The sequence below is a fragment of the Argentina silus genome (genome assembly GCF_951799395.1).
Source record: "Argentina silus genome assembly, chromosome: 1".
Classification (NCBI taxonomy): Eukaryota; Metazoa; Chordata; class Actinopteri; order Argentiniformes; family Argentinidae; genus Argentina; species Argentina silus.
In genome coordinates this window covers 214,879-232,453 of record NC_139655.1, presented here as the reverse complement: position 1 = coordinate 232,453, position 17,575 = coordinate 214,879, and the positions used below count along the sequence as shown (strand labels likewise).

General features: G+C 48.4%; 2 protein-coding genes across 3 annotated transcripts in view; both read right to left on the bottom strand.

The window, feature by feature from the left end:
• Nucleotides 1-94: 94 nt before the first annotated feature.
• On the bottom strand, nucleotides 95-9,338 carry LOC310803712 (acidic leucine-rich nuclear phosphoprotein 32 family member D-like). 2 transcript variants are annotated; one of them, XM_083668565.1, is made up of 7 exons: nucleotides 9,157-9,338; nucleotides 7,845-7,994; nucleotides 7,037-7,159; nucleotides 5,579-5,765; nucleotides 3,385-3,485; nucleotides 859-934; nucleotides 95-756 (listed from the first exon to the last, which is right to left on the bottom strand). In XM_083668565.1, exons 1-7 carry the CDS (start codon nucleotides 9,208-9,210, stop codon nucleotides 674-676), a joined length of 774 nt encoding a protein of 257 aa, XP_083524691.1. In that variant the 5' UTR covers nucleotides 9,211-9,338; the 3' UTR covers nucleotides 95-673. The 2 variants fall into 2 exon arrangements, with proteins under 2 accessions (XP_083524691.1, XP_083524692.1); XM_083668566.1 differs by having other exon boundaries at nucleotides 3,385-3,466; nucleotides 5,644-5,765.
• A 6,185-nt stretch (nucleotides 9,339-15,523) lies between these two features.
• sh3gl2b (SH3 domain containing GRB2 like 2b, endophilin A1) overlaps nucleotides 15,524-17,575 on the bottom strand; it is a gene marked incomplete at both ends in the record, with an annotated part of 15,590 nt that continues 13,538 nt past the window's right edge. Inside the window, 4 exons of the mRNA XM_083668554.1 lie at nucleotides 15,524-15,720; nucleotides 16,422-16,552; nucleotides 16,970-17,073; nucleotides 17,331-17,489. Of these exons, the coding sequence (XP_083524680.1) occupies nucleotides 15,524-15,720; nucleotides 16,422-16,552; nucleotides 16,970-17,073; nucleotides 17,331-17,489 (591 nt within the window). The remainder of the gene's footprint in view (nucleotides 15,721-16,421; nucleotides 16,553-16,969; nucleotides 17,074-17,330; nucleotides 17,490-17,575) is intronic.

Genomic DNA, 17,575 nt, shown 5'->3' with positions numbered 1-17,575 from the left:
TACTTCCACAGCCTGAGACACGTGTATGCATCAGAACAGAGAAACACTCCAGGCATCACCGTAGAAGACAAACCACGTACAAGAGAGGAGAGAGCAAGGAGCAAAATGTTAAGATTTTATTTACAAAGTCCATTTTTGTACGTTTTGTTTTTAACTTACAGAAAGTAAAAAAATACAGCCACAACCACTCAGTGTAAGCAGACAGGTGATGTCAGCGCTGTCCTCTGGGCCAATCAGGTGAGGGCAAGAGAGAGCGCTGACGACCATACAAAAAAACACTAACAAAAACAAACGGTCCTCTGAAAAAATATTTAAAAAGCTCTGCCAGCAAAAACCCCCAGTTCCCCTCAGACGGGTGTTCTGGTGGGGCGCTACAAATAGAATTGATAGTGACATCACGGAATCCAGAGGTGACGAGTTCCGGAAAACACTGGTGACATGACGTCACAGTGTCTCCAGTGATGTCACGGAATGCTGCTAGGTGAGAGTCTCTTTCAGGGTTCCATCCATCCACAGACCCACAACACTGGGCATATCAAGTCCTTGTAAGAGGGCGGGGCAGGGGGGTTGGGGGCCAGGGGCGGAGCAATGGGGGCTAGAGAAGGCCAAAGAGGGGTGTGTGAGGGAGGGAGATTTGGGGGCAAAATGGGGAAGGGGGTCAAAATCTTCACACTCATTCATAGTCTTCATCGTCATCATCGTCATCTTCAGGATCCCTCTTCCTCTTCTCCCCCTTGGCTGGCGAGTCATCCTCGTCTGGAGGTGGTTGAGGGTGGGGAAGAGAAACAATGTTAACGTGTGTATCAGTGTGTGTTCAACCCATTTGATTGGATGACCGTTTCAGAGAAGACTACTTACCAGAGTTGTCGTCACTGTCATCATCTTCATCGTCATCATCATCATCATCGTCAACGTCTCCATTCACCTCCCCTTCCTAGAAGACAAGATGCAGTAAGACCCCAACCACAGACACCACAGACCCCCAACCATACTGGGCTTTACACACCACAGACCCCCAACCAGACACCACAGACCCCCAACCATACTGGGCTTTACACACCACAGACCGCAACCATACCGGGCTTTACACACACTACAGACCTCAACCATACTGGGGTTTACACCACAGACCTCAACCATACTGGGCTTTATGCACTACAGACCTCAACCATACTGGGCTTTATGCACTACAGACCTCAACCATACTGGGCTTTACACCACAGACCTCAATCATACTGGGCTTTATGCACTACAGACCCCAACCATACTGGGCTTTATGCACTACAGACCTCAACCATACTGGGCTTCATGCACTACAGGCCTCAACCATACTGGGCTTTATGCACTACAGACCTCAACCATACTGGGCTTTATGCACTACAGACCTCAACCATACTGGGCTTCATGCACTACAGGCCTCAACCATACTGGGCTTTATGCACTACAGACCTCAACCATACTGGGCTTCATGCACTACAGGCCCGAGCCAAGCAATACTGAGCTGGCTTCAATATTTTCCTTTCAGGCACTGTTTCAGCAACTGATGAATGCGTAACCTAGCCGGCCCAGTTCAGCCCTGTGGTGTGAATGAGGCTGTAGCTTCTGTAGCCCATGGTAGACAGCGGTGATTGGTTTAAGCTGACGGTCACTCCCCCTCCACCGCCAGGAGGTGGCGCCACACCGACACGGCCTAGCTACTGCACTACCAACCCACACCGACACGGCCTAGCTACTGCACTACCAACCCACACCAACACTGCCTAGCTACTGCACTACCAACCCACACCAACACTGCCTAGCTACTGCACTACCAACCCACACCAACACTGCCTAGCTACTGCACTACCAACCCACACCAACGCTGGGGGCAGGAACATTTTAGTTCAGGAAGTGATTTGAATTTTTTGATGCAAGAAAAAAACTTTTTTAAGTTTGAGAAATCATTCCAAATAAATGCCATTTTTTGCAGCGTCTAAATTACTTACATTATATTTTCATTTTACTTTCTGAATTTACTCTTAAGTTCAACTGACCCACGTAACAAGCCTACTGACGAAGCATGCAGCTGCCAGGAGTTAAGATGGCGCCCTAACAAAGCATGCAGCTGCCAGGAGTTAAGATGGCGTCCTAACTAGAGCCCAACAGATACACCAGAGCACCGATATTATCGGACGATATTGGCCTTTTACTGAAATATCTGTATCGGCACATTTCCCTGACACATTGAAGACTTTCTATCAGAAATGATCGAAAATCAGTTTAATTGGATTTTTATGAATGAATGAACTTCTACTTCTTTTGGCATTTGCCGTTACTGAAATGACTGAATTTAGCCAAGTAACATTATCTCCTTAGACTGCAGTGAATTAGCACAGTTGCTAACTAGCTAACTTAAATAACTAAAATGATGTTACTGAACAAGAGAGTTATTAGGCATAAGGAGTCACACAGGTTCCGGTCAATCAAGACTAAAACCTTGTGCCACCTGAACAGTTTCTTCCCCATGTCAGTGGGGCTCACAACCAAGCCCCTGCCTCTCACTGACTCTGGGACTTCCACCCCCCCGTCACACAAACAATGCACTGACAGTGTAACTTATAATTATTTAAACTTATTCTAATTGATAGTGTTCATACCTCATAACCACTCCACAGCCTCTAGCCTCATTGCCACTTAGTCTCACACAGCCTACAAGATGTATTGTTCTGCTGCTCTTGTAAATTTGGTATTGCAATTTTGTTAATACTTTGCTATTTTGTAAATTTCGTCAATATTTGCTATTTGTTTTTTATGTCCGATGCACCAACCTCACCAAGTCAATTTCCTGTATATGCAAATACACTTGGCCAAATAAAAGAATTCTGATTCTGATTCACAGGAAGACATCATCCACATTTATCATGGCTAGCAGTCAGACGTTCCAGCTAACTTTTGTCACAAGCAGCAGGGTAAAGTTCTGCATGACGCAGGTTTGTTTACTCCTGTGTAGAAAGTAGAATTGACCACTTTGATAAAGTATGTCTTGGGGAGGGGGCTGGAATAAACCATTACTGGAAACTACGGTGGTTGGCAACCAGAAAGAGCAGGGGGTATTCTAACATGATGTTTTATTAATGTAAATCAAATAACAAAAATAATTCAGTAGATGATCAAACTGTGTCACAGGTTAAGATTGAACAGCAAATAAAATAAATAAATGTTGCTCTATTTATCAATGGAGATCCTTTCAGGTCATTATTGACATATGGACATTTGCCTCATCAGCATATTTTTGTGACTGTCTTTCTTATGAAAACTCGAAATAGGAATTTTGCGAATTTTGATTTTTGCTCCCCATGAATCGGGATCGGAACCATTCAGTACGGGTCGGACTCTGGTCCTTACCTCTTCATCCCCACTGTCCTCATCTTCCTCCTCTCCAACCACCACCTCCTCGTCATCATCCTCCTCTTCATCAAAGTCCTCGGACTCGCCCTCCTCTCCTTCTGCTCCATGTAAACAGACACACAATCAGTATAAGTATCATCACAGAACAGCTCAATGATCCAGGAGCATGACAGCAGCGGCCAGTGGAGGCAGAAAGTGGAGGACAGGCTCATTGGGGGGGCAGAAAGTGGAGGACAGGCTCATTGGGGGGGGGGGGGGGGGGGGAGGCAGAAAGTGGAGGACAGGCTCATTGGGAGGGGGGGGGAGGCAGAAAGTGGAGGACAGGCTCATTTGGGGGGGGGGGGGGGGGGAGACTCATTGGGAGGGGGGGGGAGGCTCATTGTAACTGGTGATATTCCTCATTCCACTCAGCTTGTCCACTTCCACATCCCAGAGCCCCACAGATCTGCCCGCCCACAAAAAAATAAAAATGTATTAATAAAAAATAAAAATCATTCATAATTAAAAATGATGCCTTTCTCTGGCACTGTGACTGCCGATGGCACGTGTTGATTTACTTACAAGTACACTTGTCTGAAGTAAGTCGCTCTGGATAAAAGTGTCTAAATTACTTACATATCAATGTAAAAATGTTATCCTGCCATCAGCCAATAACATTCTAAGACTTTCTCCACACTAAAACCCAACCAGCAGAAGGGGACAGAGGAGAGGGACAAGGGCAGGGCTTTAAGCCTACAGGAGGTATACGGGGGGTGGGGGGTATACGACATGGGTCTGACCTACAAAGAGCCGGTGTGGACTCCCACTAGAGGGTTCTGGTTCTGGTGGAGCTGTAAAGATACAACAGTCAAGAGAGGAGCTGCCCAGTTTCAGTGTTGTGAACTGTAGAAAATGGATGTGGCCTGGGGTGGTCCAGTGGTCTGGTACCAGTACCATGGCCTGGGGTGGTCCAGTGGTCTGGTACCAGTACCATGGCCTGGGGTGGTCCAGCATCAGTACCATGGCCTGGGGTGGTCCAGTGGTCTGGTACCAGTACCATGGCCTGGGGTGGTCCAGCATCAGTACCATGGCCTGGGGTGGTCCAGTGGTCCACAGTACACACACATGCCCATGTCGGCAGGGGTTTGAACCCCGGCCCCTGCCCTGCTGACACGCCCTCTCCTCCTTCCTTTCCTGTCTTTCTCTACTGTCTCCGTCCAATGAAAACTGAAACATACGAGAGTGAGACTGCCCCACTCCAACTAACCACCTAATGTGATCTGGCTAGCCCCACTCCAACCTAACGTGATCTGGCTAGCCCCACTCCAACCTAACGTGATCTGGCTAGCCCCACTCCAACTAACCACCTAATGTGATCTGGCTAGCCCCACTCCAACCTAACGTGATCTGGCTAGCCCCACTCCAACCTAACGTGATCTGGCTAGCCCCACTCCAACTAACCACCTAACGTGATCTGGCTAGCCCCACTCCAACCTAACGTGATCTGGCTAGCCCCACTCCAACCTAACGTGATCTGGCTAGCCCCACTCCAACCTAACGTGATCTGGCTAGCCCCACTGCAACCTAATGTGATCTGGCTAGCCCCACTCCAACCTAACGTGATCTGGCTAGCCCCACTCCAACCTAATGTGATCTGGCTAGCCCCACTGCAACCTAATGTGATCTGGCTAGCCCCACTGCAACCTAATGTGATCTGGCTAGCCCCACTGCAACCTAATGTGATCTGGCTAGCCCCACTGCAACCTAATGTGATCTGGCTAGCCCCACTCCAACCTAATGTGATCTGGCTAGCCCCACTCCAACCTAACGTGATCTGGCTAGCCCCACATGTCCACTCCAACCTAACGTGATCTGGCTAGCCCCACTCCAACCTAACGTGATCTGGCTAGCCCCACATGTCCACTCCAACCTAACTCCCAGAGAACGGGAGACTGGCGCTGCGCCACGCTGTGGGCTAGTCGGCACCACCATGTAAACATGTCAAGGCAGATTAAACTCTAGCTTTAGTCATTATAGTTACTCTCTTTGATCGCCAACGACATAGTTGTTAAAAACAAAAGCATTATGTTTCTCAGTGACTTCAAGGTTTTAGCGATATTTTTGGCCGTATTTTGTCATGAATAAACACAAGTCGGGTTTTGATGATGCAATCTGGCGCCACGCTGTCCAACCCCCCCCCCCCCCCCTTCACCTTCGTCATCATCATCGTCACCTCCGTCCACCTCTCCGTCCGAGTCCGAGGCCTCGCAGTCCTCGACGTCGTAGCCGTCCAGGTAGGTGAGCTGGGGGAGGAGCTTGAAGATGCTCTCCCTGTAGTCACCCAGGTTGGTGACCTCACAGTTGAACAGGTCCAGGGACTTCAGGTGGTGCAGCTTTTTCTAGAGGGGTGGTGCAGAGGAGGAGGTGGTGGGTGGAGAGGAGGAGGAGGGGGTGGGTGGAGAGGAGGAGGAGGGGAGGGGCACAGAGGAGGAGGAGGGGGTGGGTGGAGAGGAGGAGGGGAGGGGCGCAGAGGAGGAGGAGGGGGTGGGTGGAGAGGAGGAGGAGGGGAGGGGCGCAGAGGAGGAGGTGGGTGGAGAGGAGGAGGAGGGTGGAGAGGAGGAGGAGGGGAGGGGTGGAGAGGAGGAGGAGGGGAGGGGTGGAGAGGAGGAGGAGGGCAGGGGTGCAGAGGAGGAGGAGGGGGTGGGTGGAGAGGAGGAGGAGGGGAGGGGCGGAGAGGAGGAGGAGGGGGAGGAGGAGGAGGGGGTGGGTGGAGAGGAGGAGGAGGAGGGCAGGGGTGCAGAGGGGGGAGATAGTAACATAGTATTAGCAGAGTACCTACACTCAGCAGAGGATCAGGGCAAAACATTAACACCTGACACCCGCCAGTAGATTTTGCCATTGGCGGGTAAATCTGTACATTTTACCAACCACTAAGCCATCAAAGAACCGTGAATACCACGGTAATACCACGGTAATACCACGGTAATACCACGGTAATACCACGGTAATACCACGGTTCAATATAAAAACTAAACTGGTGCGATCCGCAATTACTGTCACCGTTGATTCAACCTTTGACACAACCCTACTCCTCCCCCCTGCCTCCTCCCCCCTCCACCCCGCCCCCTCCACCCTCCTCCTTTCCCCCTCCTCCTTCCCCCTGCCTCCTCCACCCTCCCCCCTGCCTCCTCCCCGCCCCCTCCTCCTCCACCCCGCCCCCTCCACCCTCCTCCTTTCCCCCTGCCTCCTTCCCCCTGCCTCCTCCACCCTCCCCCCTCCTCCAGCTGTAACTGCTGCACATCTCACTCATAGAGAACATGCAGGTGGGATATTCAGTGTTTTTGATAGAGGGACAAGGGCAGGGCTTTAAGCCTACAGGAGGTTCTTTCTGTGCAGGGAGTCTTTTCCAATGTGTCAGAAATCCTGCCAATGATTTCTTTTTTGTGGTTATCTTTGCCTTAATGACTGGTAAAAAATCTGAATGGCTGGTGAATTTTCTCATTTCACCAGACACCTTGGCTGGTGGACCAAAACGTTAATGTTATGCCCTGCAGAGGCTCCAGGGTGAAGTAACAGGGGAGTTAGCAAGGCGGTAGTAGCTAAGCTACACAGCAGGGTAACAGGGGACCAAGAGGACTAAGACAAGGGAGACAGCAGCAGCCACACTCACCAGAGGCTCCAGGGTGCTGATGTCCTTGAACTTGTTGCCGCTGAGGTTGAGGTGTGTGAGGTTGACTAGTCTCTCAGCCAGGACCTCCAAACCCCCTGATATCCTGTTATCACTCAGCTCCAACTGGTGACACACACACACACACACACACACACACACACACACACACACACACACACACACAGGAGAGTGAGAGTGGGGCAAAGGATGCGAGAGATCAGAGAGGGAGAGATGGGCAGTTGGAGACTTGACTGCATCATTTCAACCAGGGGAGGCTGGTGGAGGTAGAAATCGGAGGACAGGCTCATTGTGATACAATTCATCAAATGCATTCCAATGAGCCTGTCCTCCCGGTTTCTTCCTCTACTGATGTCCGTCGTATGGTTGCCGTGCAACCGCCCTGACAACCCCTGTATGCCATTGTTGCTAGACAGGCAAACATCGGAATATTTTATTTAACCTTTATTTTAACAGGGAGTCCCATTGAGACCTTGTCCCGTTTACGCATAACTTACAAATATATATATATACACACAGATTTTCTTTTTACAATTACATTATAATGAATGAAATCTAGTACGTCGACATGGGTTGGAACCTGGACCGTGCCCTGCTGATATACCCTCTCCTCCTTCCTTCCTGTCTTTCTCTACTGTCTCTGTCCAATAAACACAGAAATACAGGACAGCCCGGGACTGCCCCAGTCAAAATAATTACCTTAAAAAAAATAAACATTGTTGTGCAAGTCAACTTAACCAAAGGAGGTCTGAGTGACAGGGGTATTATTCACATATTCTGTCTGCATTACCTTTTTTAATTTCCCCAGTTTGGGGACATTGGAGACAGAGATCAGGCCGACATTGATCAGACTGAGCAGCTCCAGGTTGTCGAACTCCTCCGTGATCCCCTCGATCTTCCCCTCGTTCGACCTGCAGTTGTCCAGCACCAGCTCCTGGACCTGGGCGGAGGGAAGGAAGGAAGGAAGGAAGGAAGGAAGAAACGGGAGAGAGAATAAGGTGGGTTGGAAATAAGTTGACTGAAGGGCAACCCAGCGCCACCGATTTCTATTTCGGTTCCGTTTGAGCGAAATCCAAAAAGATGATCCGTCATTTCCGTCCGTCCGTCCCGAGACCACGCCGCGGCGCGAGGGCTGTTTGTAAACTCTGTGCGCACGTGACAGTTAGCTGCTTAGCTTAGCATAGTCGCTCCACTGGTGTCGCGAAACATTACACTGCATCTATGCTCAGCTTCATAGAATAACCACAAAACTGGACCCAACCCATACAACCACTCGATATCGTTCGTGTGTATTTCGTACAGTTATGGTTAAGTCACAGCGACGAATTACCGATGGAGGGAAATTAGTTGTACACGTTCTCTTTCGCGGCTACCCGACGGTTTGGCTAAATGCTAAATGGCCGCTAGCCTCGTACGAGTCAAGTTCAGTGTGCGCATCGTTAGCTGGCCGGCTACGGTTCTGCATTTGGTTCGGGTGATCGATAACTGTAGAACAGAGCCACACAGTCGGTATTATACTAAACGACGGGGTTTTGCTGACGAAAAAGTTCGCGGTAGGTTTTGAGTTAAATGTGTTTTAGGTAGCTTTTCTTGATATCAACGGGCCTGACTAATCACTGGAAAGAACACGCTACGTGAAACGACACATTTTAGGAGCTAACTATACATAACGTAGTATCAGATAAGGAACTTTTTTTTCTTCAAAGTACCTAAACAGCGAAGTGCTTATAGAGGAAATTAAAAATACTTAAGTAACAGCAAACTTGCATAGCGAGGCGTGTCTGTGTTTAACCTCGGTCCAAGACCGGGACTTTCCATTACAGTAATTAGACCGACCCGCAAGCTATTTACCTCAAGCAACACACAACATACGACCACGGTAGTTTCGCTGTTGATTCAAAACCAACGAACATAGTTTTAACTCAGAGTTAATTCACTAAAATGCCGACACACAGTTAGTAAACATTTAGTGACAGAATACGAGTCTAGCTAACGCCAGCTAGCCCGCTGGCTGTGCTTCCTCTGAGAGAAACGTCCCCATGTGCTCGCCATGACTCCCGTCCTGGAAACTTTCATGTCGCAGCTTCGCCACGGCTACTTACATCTGACGGCGTCCTATTTCTCAATTCTAAGTGGATCCTCTTTTTCATGTCCATGTTTCTTTCTTCTCTGTCTCTCTGTCTCTCTCTCTCGCGTCTTGTTGAAACGTTTTCTCGGTGTTTTTGTCTCTGAATGGAGCGAAGAGCCGAGGTCTGCGTGGTGTAGTCAGAATCTGGGTCAGGAGTTGAAACGGAGGGAAACGCCGACGGAACTAAATAGCTGCTCAACAGCGCCGCCGATGGCCGCGTCGGTACACTGCACAGCCAACGCAGTTCACCGTGTGGTCAACATTGCATAATACTCTGTAAAATAATAAATAATACACGTATGTGTCTTTTTAGGTAGTAGATGGTCCTTTTAGTCATAATACTATTTTTTTTCCCTCGTGACTTTTTGATTTGATCACAAACATTTTGTTGTTTCGCTTTGCGGTAAATAGTTGGCTATTCAATAACTTTGTATAGGCTTTACACTTATCTTTACAAAAGCAAAACAATTCACCAGTGTAAATAAGCCTCTTTAAAAATGTGTTTTTTTATCTATCAATCTTTATATTGGTCACTCTCTTAACTTAACACAGACAGACTGTTTTGAATAGTTTACATTTTGAAAAAACTAAACAAAAAAACCCAGTGAAAACAGAGACTGTTCTGTCATAGTGTTTATTTAAACAAGTCACATTATAGTCTCACATCAAGCAGTACATACTCTGATAGTCTGACACAGGAGAGGAGCATTTACACGTCCACATGGTGACCCCCCCCACCACCCACCCCATGATGTGTGTGACCCCGACCACCACCCACCCCATGATGTGTGTGACCCCGACCACCACCCACCCCATGATGTGTGTGACCCCGACCACCACCCACCCCATGATGTGTGTGACCCCCACCACCACCCACCCCATGATGTGTGTGACCCCGACCACCACCCACCCCATGATGTGTGTGACCCCGACCACCACCCACCCCATGATGTGTGTGACCCCCACCACCACCCACCCCATGATGTGTGTGACCCCGACCACCACCCACCCCATGATGTGTGTGACCCCCACCACCACCCACCCCATGATGTGTGTGACCCCCACCACCACCCACCCCATGATGTGTGTGACCCCCACCACCACCCACCCCATGATGTGTGTGACCCCCACCACCACCCACCCCATGATGTGTGTGACCCCCACCACCACCCACCCCATGATGTGTGTGACCCCCACCACCACCCACCCCATGATGTGTGTGACCCCGACCACCACCCACCCCATGATGTGTGTGACCCCCACCACCACCCACCCCATGATGTGTGTGGTCCACACAGAAGAGACTTCTACAACTCAGCACACCCAGGAGGAAACGCATCGTAGATAAATGTAATGAATATGTATTTATATTTATTATCAGATAAATGTATATACTTATGTATGACATACATGTGGATATGTTACATACGGGAGTCACAGGAAAACAACACAAACAGAAAAACGCTGTACAGCCCTCACTGAGGTTCAGATACATCACCATAGGCCAAAACCAGAAAAACACAAACCAATCAGATTAAAGCCCATAGAGCAAACCAATCAGATTAAAGCCCATAGAGCAAACCAATCAGATTAAAGCCCATAGAGCAAACCAATCAGATTAAAGCCCATAGAGCAAACCATTCAGATTAAAGCCCATGGAGCAAACCATTCAGATTAAAGCCCATGGAGCAAACCAATCAGCCACTGTGTGCAGCTGGGTCATGCAGTCACAGCCTCGGAACACTACAGACAAACACCAGCTCTCTCTCTCTCCCCACCCCCCTCTCTCTCTCCCCACCCCCCCCCTCTCTCTCTCCCCACCCCCCTCTCTCTCTCCCCACCCCCCCTCTCTCTCTCCCCACCCCCCTCTCTCTCTCCCCACCCCCCCTCTCTCTCTCCCCACCCCCCTCTCTCTCTCCCCACCCCCCCCTCTCTCTCCCCACCCCCCTCTCTCTCTCCCCACCCCCCCTCAACCCTTGTGCTTCCCCCTTTTAAAAACATGTTACAGATTGCACCTTTAACATTCCAACAGTGTCCGTTTAAATACTATCCTTCCTTCCTAACTTTCTACCTTCCTTCTTTTCCTTCCTAACTTCCTACGTTCCTTCTTTTCTTTCCTAACTTCCTTCCTTCCTTCTTTTCTTTCCTAACTTCCTTCCTTCCTTCCTGCTTTGAAGAAATCACAGATCTGATGTGACTTGACTGGTGAAAGCGGTACAGTGTAAAGCTTGCTTTGACCAATCCAATCTATATATATATAGATATATAGATCAGCCATCAGTGAAGGGAGAAGGAAGTGCAGTATCTGAACTGGGCCCCTGTTGAAGTCCCTATGGCCTGGATGAACCACAGAGATATAAACACTAGAGGGAGCACTCCCTTCTCTATGGGTGATAGAACTCTAGGGGGGAACTCCACCTGTGTGTGGGTGCTTGGTGCATAGAGAGACAGAGAGAGAGAGAGAGGGGGAGGGAGAGAGAGAACACAGCAGACATGCAGGAGAGATGGGTACGCTAGCTCAGTGATCATAGATACAAACATACATAGACTGCCTCCATCCACACCATCCACACCTCTGACTGCTCTGTGGTAGAAACGTGACGTTATGGTACCACGTTGTGGTAGAAACGTGACGTTATGGTTCCACGTTGTGGTAGGGAGATTTGTTATAGAAACATTATTGTCGTACATAGATTTGTTATAGAAACATTATTGTGGTAGGTAGATTTGTTATAGAAACATTATTGTGGTAGGGAGATTTGTTATAGAAACATTATTGTGGTACATAGATTTGTTATAGAAACATTATTGTGGTAGGTAGATTTGTTATAGAAACATTATTGTGGTAGGTAGATTTGTTATAGAAACATTATTGTGGTACATAGATTTGTTATAGAAACATTATTGTCATACATAGATTTGTTATAGAAACATTATTGTGGTAGGTAGATTTGTTATAGAAACATTATTGTGGTAGGTAGATTTGTTATAGAAACATTATTCGGTTATTCAGTCTTCGGTTATTGCCTTGTTTATGGACTGTGCAATGAGTGACAGATTACACCACATTACTCAGAAACAATTAGAATGTCTATTATCTTATAGTTAGTCCTCAAGACTGCTGTGACTACACTATACCGACTTCAGGGTTAAACTACGTTTTTAATCCATCATCATCAAACACAGTTCATCTCACAGTAAATCAACTACTGCATGTTCCTGTGGTCCTCTGTGTCTCAGTTGGTAGAGCCCGGCGCTAACAACGCTTAGGTTGTGGGTTTGATTCCCGCTGGGACCATATATACTGACATGTATGCACTCACTGCAATGTAAGTCGCTTTGGATAAAAGCATCAGCTAAATGGCATATATCTTGGCCCTTAATGATGACACCAACACCACACCATTACAACCTCAACATCAACCAAGTACTTGCCAATATGGCGCAAAACTGTACAAATGTAATAGAGTGACAATCTGTACAAAGGACAGGGAGTTACATCAACAGTACAGTGATAGCCTAGCGAGCCAGACCCCACAACTGTATGAACTTTAGCCCAGCAGCCCAGCAGCATAGCATAGCCCAGCAGCATAGCCCAGCATAGCCCAGCAGCCCAGCATAGCCCAGTACGGAACTGTAGTGTGTTGTAACGCAAAAACAGGACTATCTATCTATATAGCTTTAGTGACTAAGATGCTAAGGCTAGCTTTAGTGGTGTAGATGCTAAGGCTAGCTTTAGTGACTAAGATGCTAAGGCTAGCTTTAGTGGTGTAGATGCTAAGGCTAGCTTTAGTGGCTAAGATGCTAGGGCTAGCTTTAGTGGTGTAGATGCTAAGGCTAGCTTTAGTGGTGTAGATGCTAAGGCTAGCTTTAGTGGTGTAGATGCTAAGGCTAGCTTCATGGTCTAGATGCTAAGGCTAGCTTTAGTGGTCTAGATGCTAACAATAACGTACCTGTCTGTCTGTCTATCTATTTATTTATGCTAGGGCTAGCTTTAGTGGTCTAGATGCTAGGGTTAGCTTTAGTGTTCGAGATGCTAAGGCTAGCTTTAATGGCCAAGATGCTAGGGTTCGCTTTAGTGTTCTAGATGCTAAGGCTAGCTTTAGTGTTCTAGATGCTAAGGCTAGCTTTAGTGTTCTAGATGCTAGGGCTAGCTTTAGTGGCTAAGATGCTAGGGCTAGCTTTAGTGGCTAAGATGCTGTTGAGCCTGTGTTCATTAAACACACCTCAGAGACAGGGATGGCTGGCCAAACTGTTTTTGTAAAAAGAGCTTTCCATATTCACAATTCACAATACAGTTTGATTGATTGATTCACTCAACTGTCAAATACATTTAGAGTCTTCAACTCCAACAGTTTCAGTTAGAATGTTAGAATGTGTGTTACATTCTAGGTTATATTTATGGATCCAGGTAAGAGCATTCTAGAACAACATTGATCACTTTGTTAGCAGTCAAGAGATCCATCAGAGGAGAAAACACAATAGTGGTTCAACAAACAATACTGTAAACACACACACACACGCATACACACGCACACACACACGCACACACACACACACACACACACTTGCGTGCATAACATACAAAAAACACCCAAACATGAAATATCAGTATACGAGTTAAAGCACAACATTTATGTTCATTTTCATAACCGAACATGACTTTTATATCATTCCCTAATAACTTGCATGTTAATATAAATAGTTAGTAAGTCACACATGGGCATGTCAATCAATAGTACTGATACAATTACACTTCCCCAATACTTAGGAATGGCTGTTTTGTTTGTGGTAATACAGGCAATTGTAATAACATCACGGTTTCCAACAAGTTGATAAATATAATTATTTCCTTTAACTTTACAAAAGTAAATAGCAGTGGTCCCATTGCACCAGGCAGGCAGAGCTATGCTGTATATACACATCTATGGATCTACGCTGGGGGCTTCAGAGACAAACACACTCTTAGAAAAAAGGGTTCTAAAAGGCTTCTTCATGTCCCCATAGAGGAACCCTTTGAAGAATCCTTTTTTGGGTTCCATGTAGAACCTTCTGTGAAAAGGGTTCTGCGTGGAACGCAAAAGGGGTCTACATCTAACCCAAAAGGGTCCTACATTGAACCCAAAAGGGTTCTTCAAAGGGTTCCCCAATGGGGACATTAAGAACCCTTTTAGAACAATTTCTTCGAAGAGTGCAGGGTTCCAGAAGGAGAGACTCAGAACTCATCTAGAACACTCGGGAGGGCTTCTAGAAGGAGAGACAGACTCAGAACTGATCTGGAACACTCGGGAGGGCTTCTAGAAGGAGAGACAGACTCAGAACTGATCTGGAACACTCGGGAGGGCTTCTAGAAGGAGAGACAGACTCAGAACTGATCTGGAACACTCGGGAGGGCTTCTAGAAGGATAACAAGGTCTCTGGGCTGCTGGTAGAGGTTCTAGAGGGATCCTGTCTCACTGGAAGGGGAGGGGCTTAGAGACAGACTGAGTTAAGGAGAGTAAGGCCAGTTGCTTTACTCCCCAGCCCCCCCCCATTCCTGCCTTACATCACAGAGCTAACCCACCCCCATATAGCTCAGAGGACAACCCCAGTCCAGTAGTCCAGAGTTGTCATGGTAACACATCTTACGACACACACACGACCATAGTATATCATATGTCTGTGGGAACCGTCACGCCAACCGCGAATGGCTTCTTCCAGCATGCAGAAGAAAGGACACGACACGTTCAGCACACACACTTCCTGGATACGGCAGACACACTTCCTGGATACGGGACCACTCCAGCTCCGGGTCATCAGGGTTCAGTAGAGTTAGATGGACAACGTGCCTCACAAACACACACTGGTGGAAGGTCCCAGGTCTCAGCTCTGTGGTAGAGGAGGCTGGCGGAGGTAGAAATCGGAGGACTGCATGGAATGGATGACAATTCCATCTATTACAATGACCCTGTCCTCCGATTTCTACCTCCCCCAGCCTCCCCTCTGTTTATTAACCAGGGCCAGACCTAGACCATATGGACAGTCAGAATGAGAGAGAGATAAAGAGAGAGAAGGAAAGGACAGTAAGACACACACATACACACACACACTTAACGCCACATCTTTTCAAAAGTCCCAGTGTCAGAGCATGCAGATGTAGTATCCACCCGTCCATCATCTCTCCTCCTCCTCTCCTCCCTCTCTCCTCCCTCCCTCCTCCCTCTCTCCTCCCTCCTCCTCGGGGGCGGTCAGCAGAATCCTTATTGTTGTTGTTGTTGTTTGTGAAAGCGGTTGCACAGAAGCACAGAGAAGGCGTGGCTAGGCAGAGGCGGGGGCGGGGCCCCGGCAGAATGGGCAGGGCCCTAATGAGGAAGTGGAACCAGGATATCCACATAGGTGACAGGGAAGAATCCTGATTGGCCCTGCAGCATCCCCTCGTACCAGTTGTCGTCGATCTGATTGGTCAGGGTGATGACATCGCCCTCCTTGAAGCCCAGCTCTCCTTCATTCTCCGGGGCAAAGTCAAACAGAGCCTTGCAGCAGGGCTGGTCCATAGGGGCTGGAGGGGGGGGGGGGGGGGGGTTACTGTACCGTACACACGTCTCGAAAGTATCTAATTAAAATCTGATCATGCTCACCAAACCAGCTGCAATAGTTATACTCATAGTTTTCTTATGGATATTCCAATACCAGAGGTTCTATTGGGAGACTTGTACCTACCAGGGGTTCTATTGGGAGACTTGTACCTACCAGGGGTTCTATTGGGGGACTTGTCCCTACCAGGGGTCCTATTGGGAGACTTGTACCTACCAGGGGTTCTATTGGGAGACTTGTACCTACCAGGGGTTCTATTGGGAGACTTGTACCTACCAGGGGTTCTATTGGGAGACTTGTACCTACCAGGGGTCCTATTGGGAGACTTGTACCTACCAGGGGTTCTTGCGGGGGACTTGTACGTACCAGGGGTTCTATTGGGAGACTTGTACCTACCAGGGGTTCTTGCGGGGGACTTGTACCTACCAGGGGTTCTATTGGGAGACTTGTACCTACCAGGGGTTCTTGCGGGGGACTTGTACGTACCAGGGGTTCTATTGGGAGACTTGTACCTACCAGGGGTTCTTGCGGGGGACTTGTACGTACCAGGGGTTCTATTGGGAGACTTGTACCTACCAGGGGTTCTTACGGGGGACTTGTACCTACCAGGGGTTCTTACGGGGGACTTGTACCTACCAGGGGTTCTTGCGGGGGACTTGTACCTACCAGGGGTTCTTGCGGGGGACTTGGCAGAGTGGATCCCCCCATTGTGGCTCTCGCTGGGGGGCAGCAGCTCCAGCACCATGCGAGGTTTGGGGGCGTACTCTTTCCTGGGCTTACTGGACGCCTCCTTTATCCTGCAACACACACACACACACACACAACACTGTCACTATGGCAACAACACACACACACACACACACAAACACAACACTGTCTCTATTGCAACAACCACACACACACAACACTGTCTCTATGGCAACAACACACAACACTGTCTCTGTGGCAACAACACACACAACACCGTCTCTATGGCAACAACAAACACACACACACAACACTTTCTCTATGACAACAACACACACACAACACTGTCTCTATGGCAACAACCCACAGGAACACCCCATAGTCAGACGGTCTCTATGGCAACACCCCACAGTTAGACGGTCTCTATGGCAACAACCCACAATCAGATGGTCTCTATGGCAATAACCCACAGTCAGACGGTCTCTGTGGCAACAACCCCTAGAACAGGAAGAGGAAGAGGAACTGACCTTTGGTCTATCTTGCTGGAGAGCTGCTGGAGGATCTCTGTGGCCTGTCTGTGGTACTGGACCTGGGCCTGCACCAGTGCTGCCAGCTGGCTCATCTGTTCTATCTACACACACACACACACACACACACAAACGCATGCACACACACACACACACACACACACACACACACACACACACACATGCGCACACAAAGTAACATATTAAAAGACATTGGTGGACTGCAAGGTAGATTGACACACTCACAAACACACACACACATATGCAAAAGCACACACACACACGCACACACACATATGCAAAAGCACACACACACACACACACATATGCAAAAGCACACACACACACACACACTCCTTACGTCGCTCTCCAGCAGGTTAAACATGCTCTGCTCAGCGATCTCTTTGGATTCGTCAAACTTCTCCAGCGCCTGTTTGATGTCCTCCTCCTGGACCTTCCCCTGGCGCTTCTTCTTGTAGTCAAAGTCCAGACGCCGACCCTCCATCTTTTTCAGGTGGTGCTGGACACACACACACACACACACACACACACACACACACACACACACACACACACACACACACACACCACACACACACACACCAC

Bases quoted from the DNA above. Each gene is read 5' to 3' on its own strand.
- LOC310803712 (XM_083668565.1), bottom strand. From the start codon at position 9,210: ATGGACATGAAAAAGAGGATCCACTTAGAATTGAGAAATAGGACGCCG. The intron at 935-3,384 runs GTAAGGACCAGA...CTTGTCTTCTAG, and splicing joins AGGACAGTGGGGATGAAGAG to GAAGGGGAGGTGAATGGAGA. The intron at 757-858 runs GTAAGTAGTCTT...AACCACCTCCAG, and splicing joins TGACAGTGACGACAACTCTG to ACGAGGATGACTCGCCAGCC.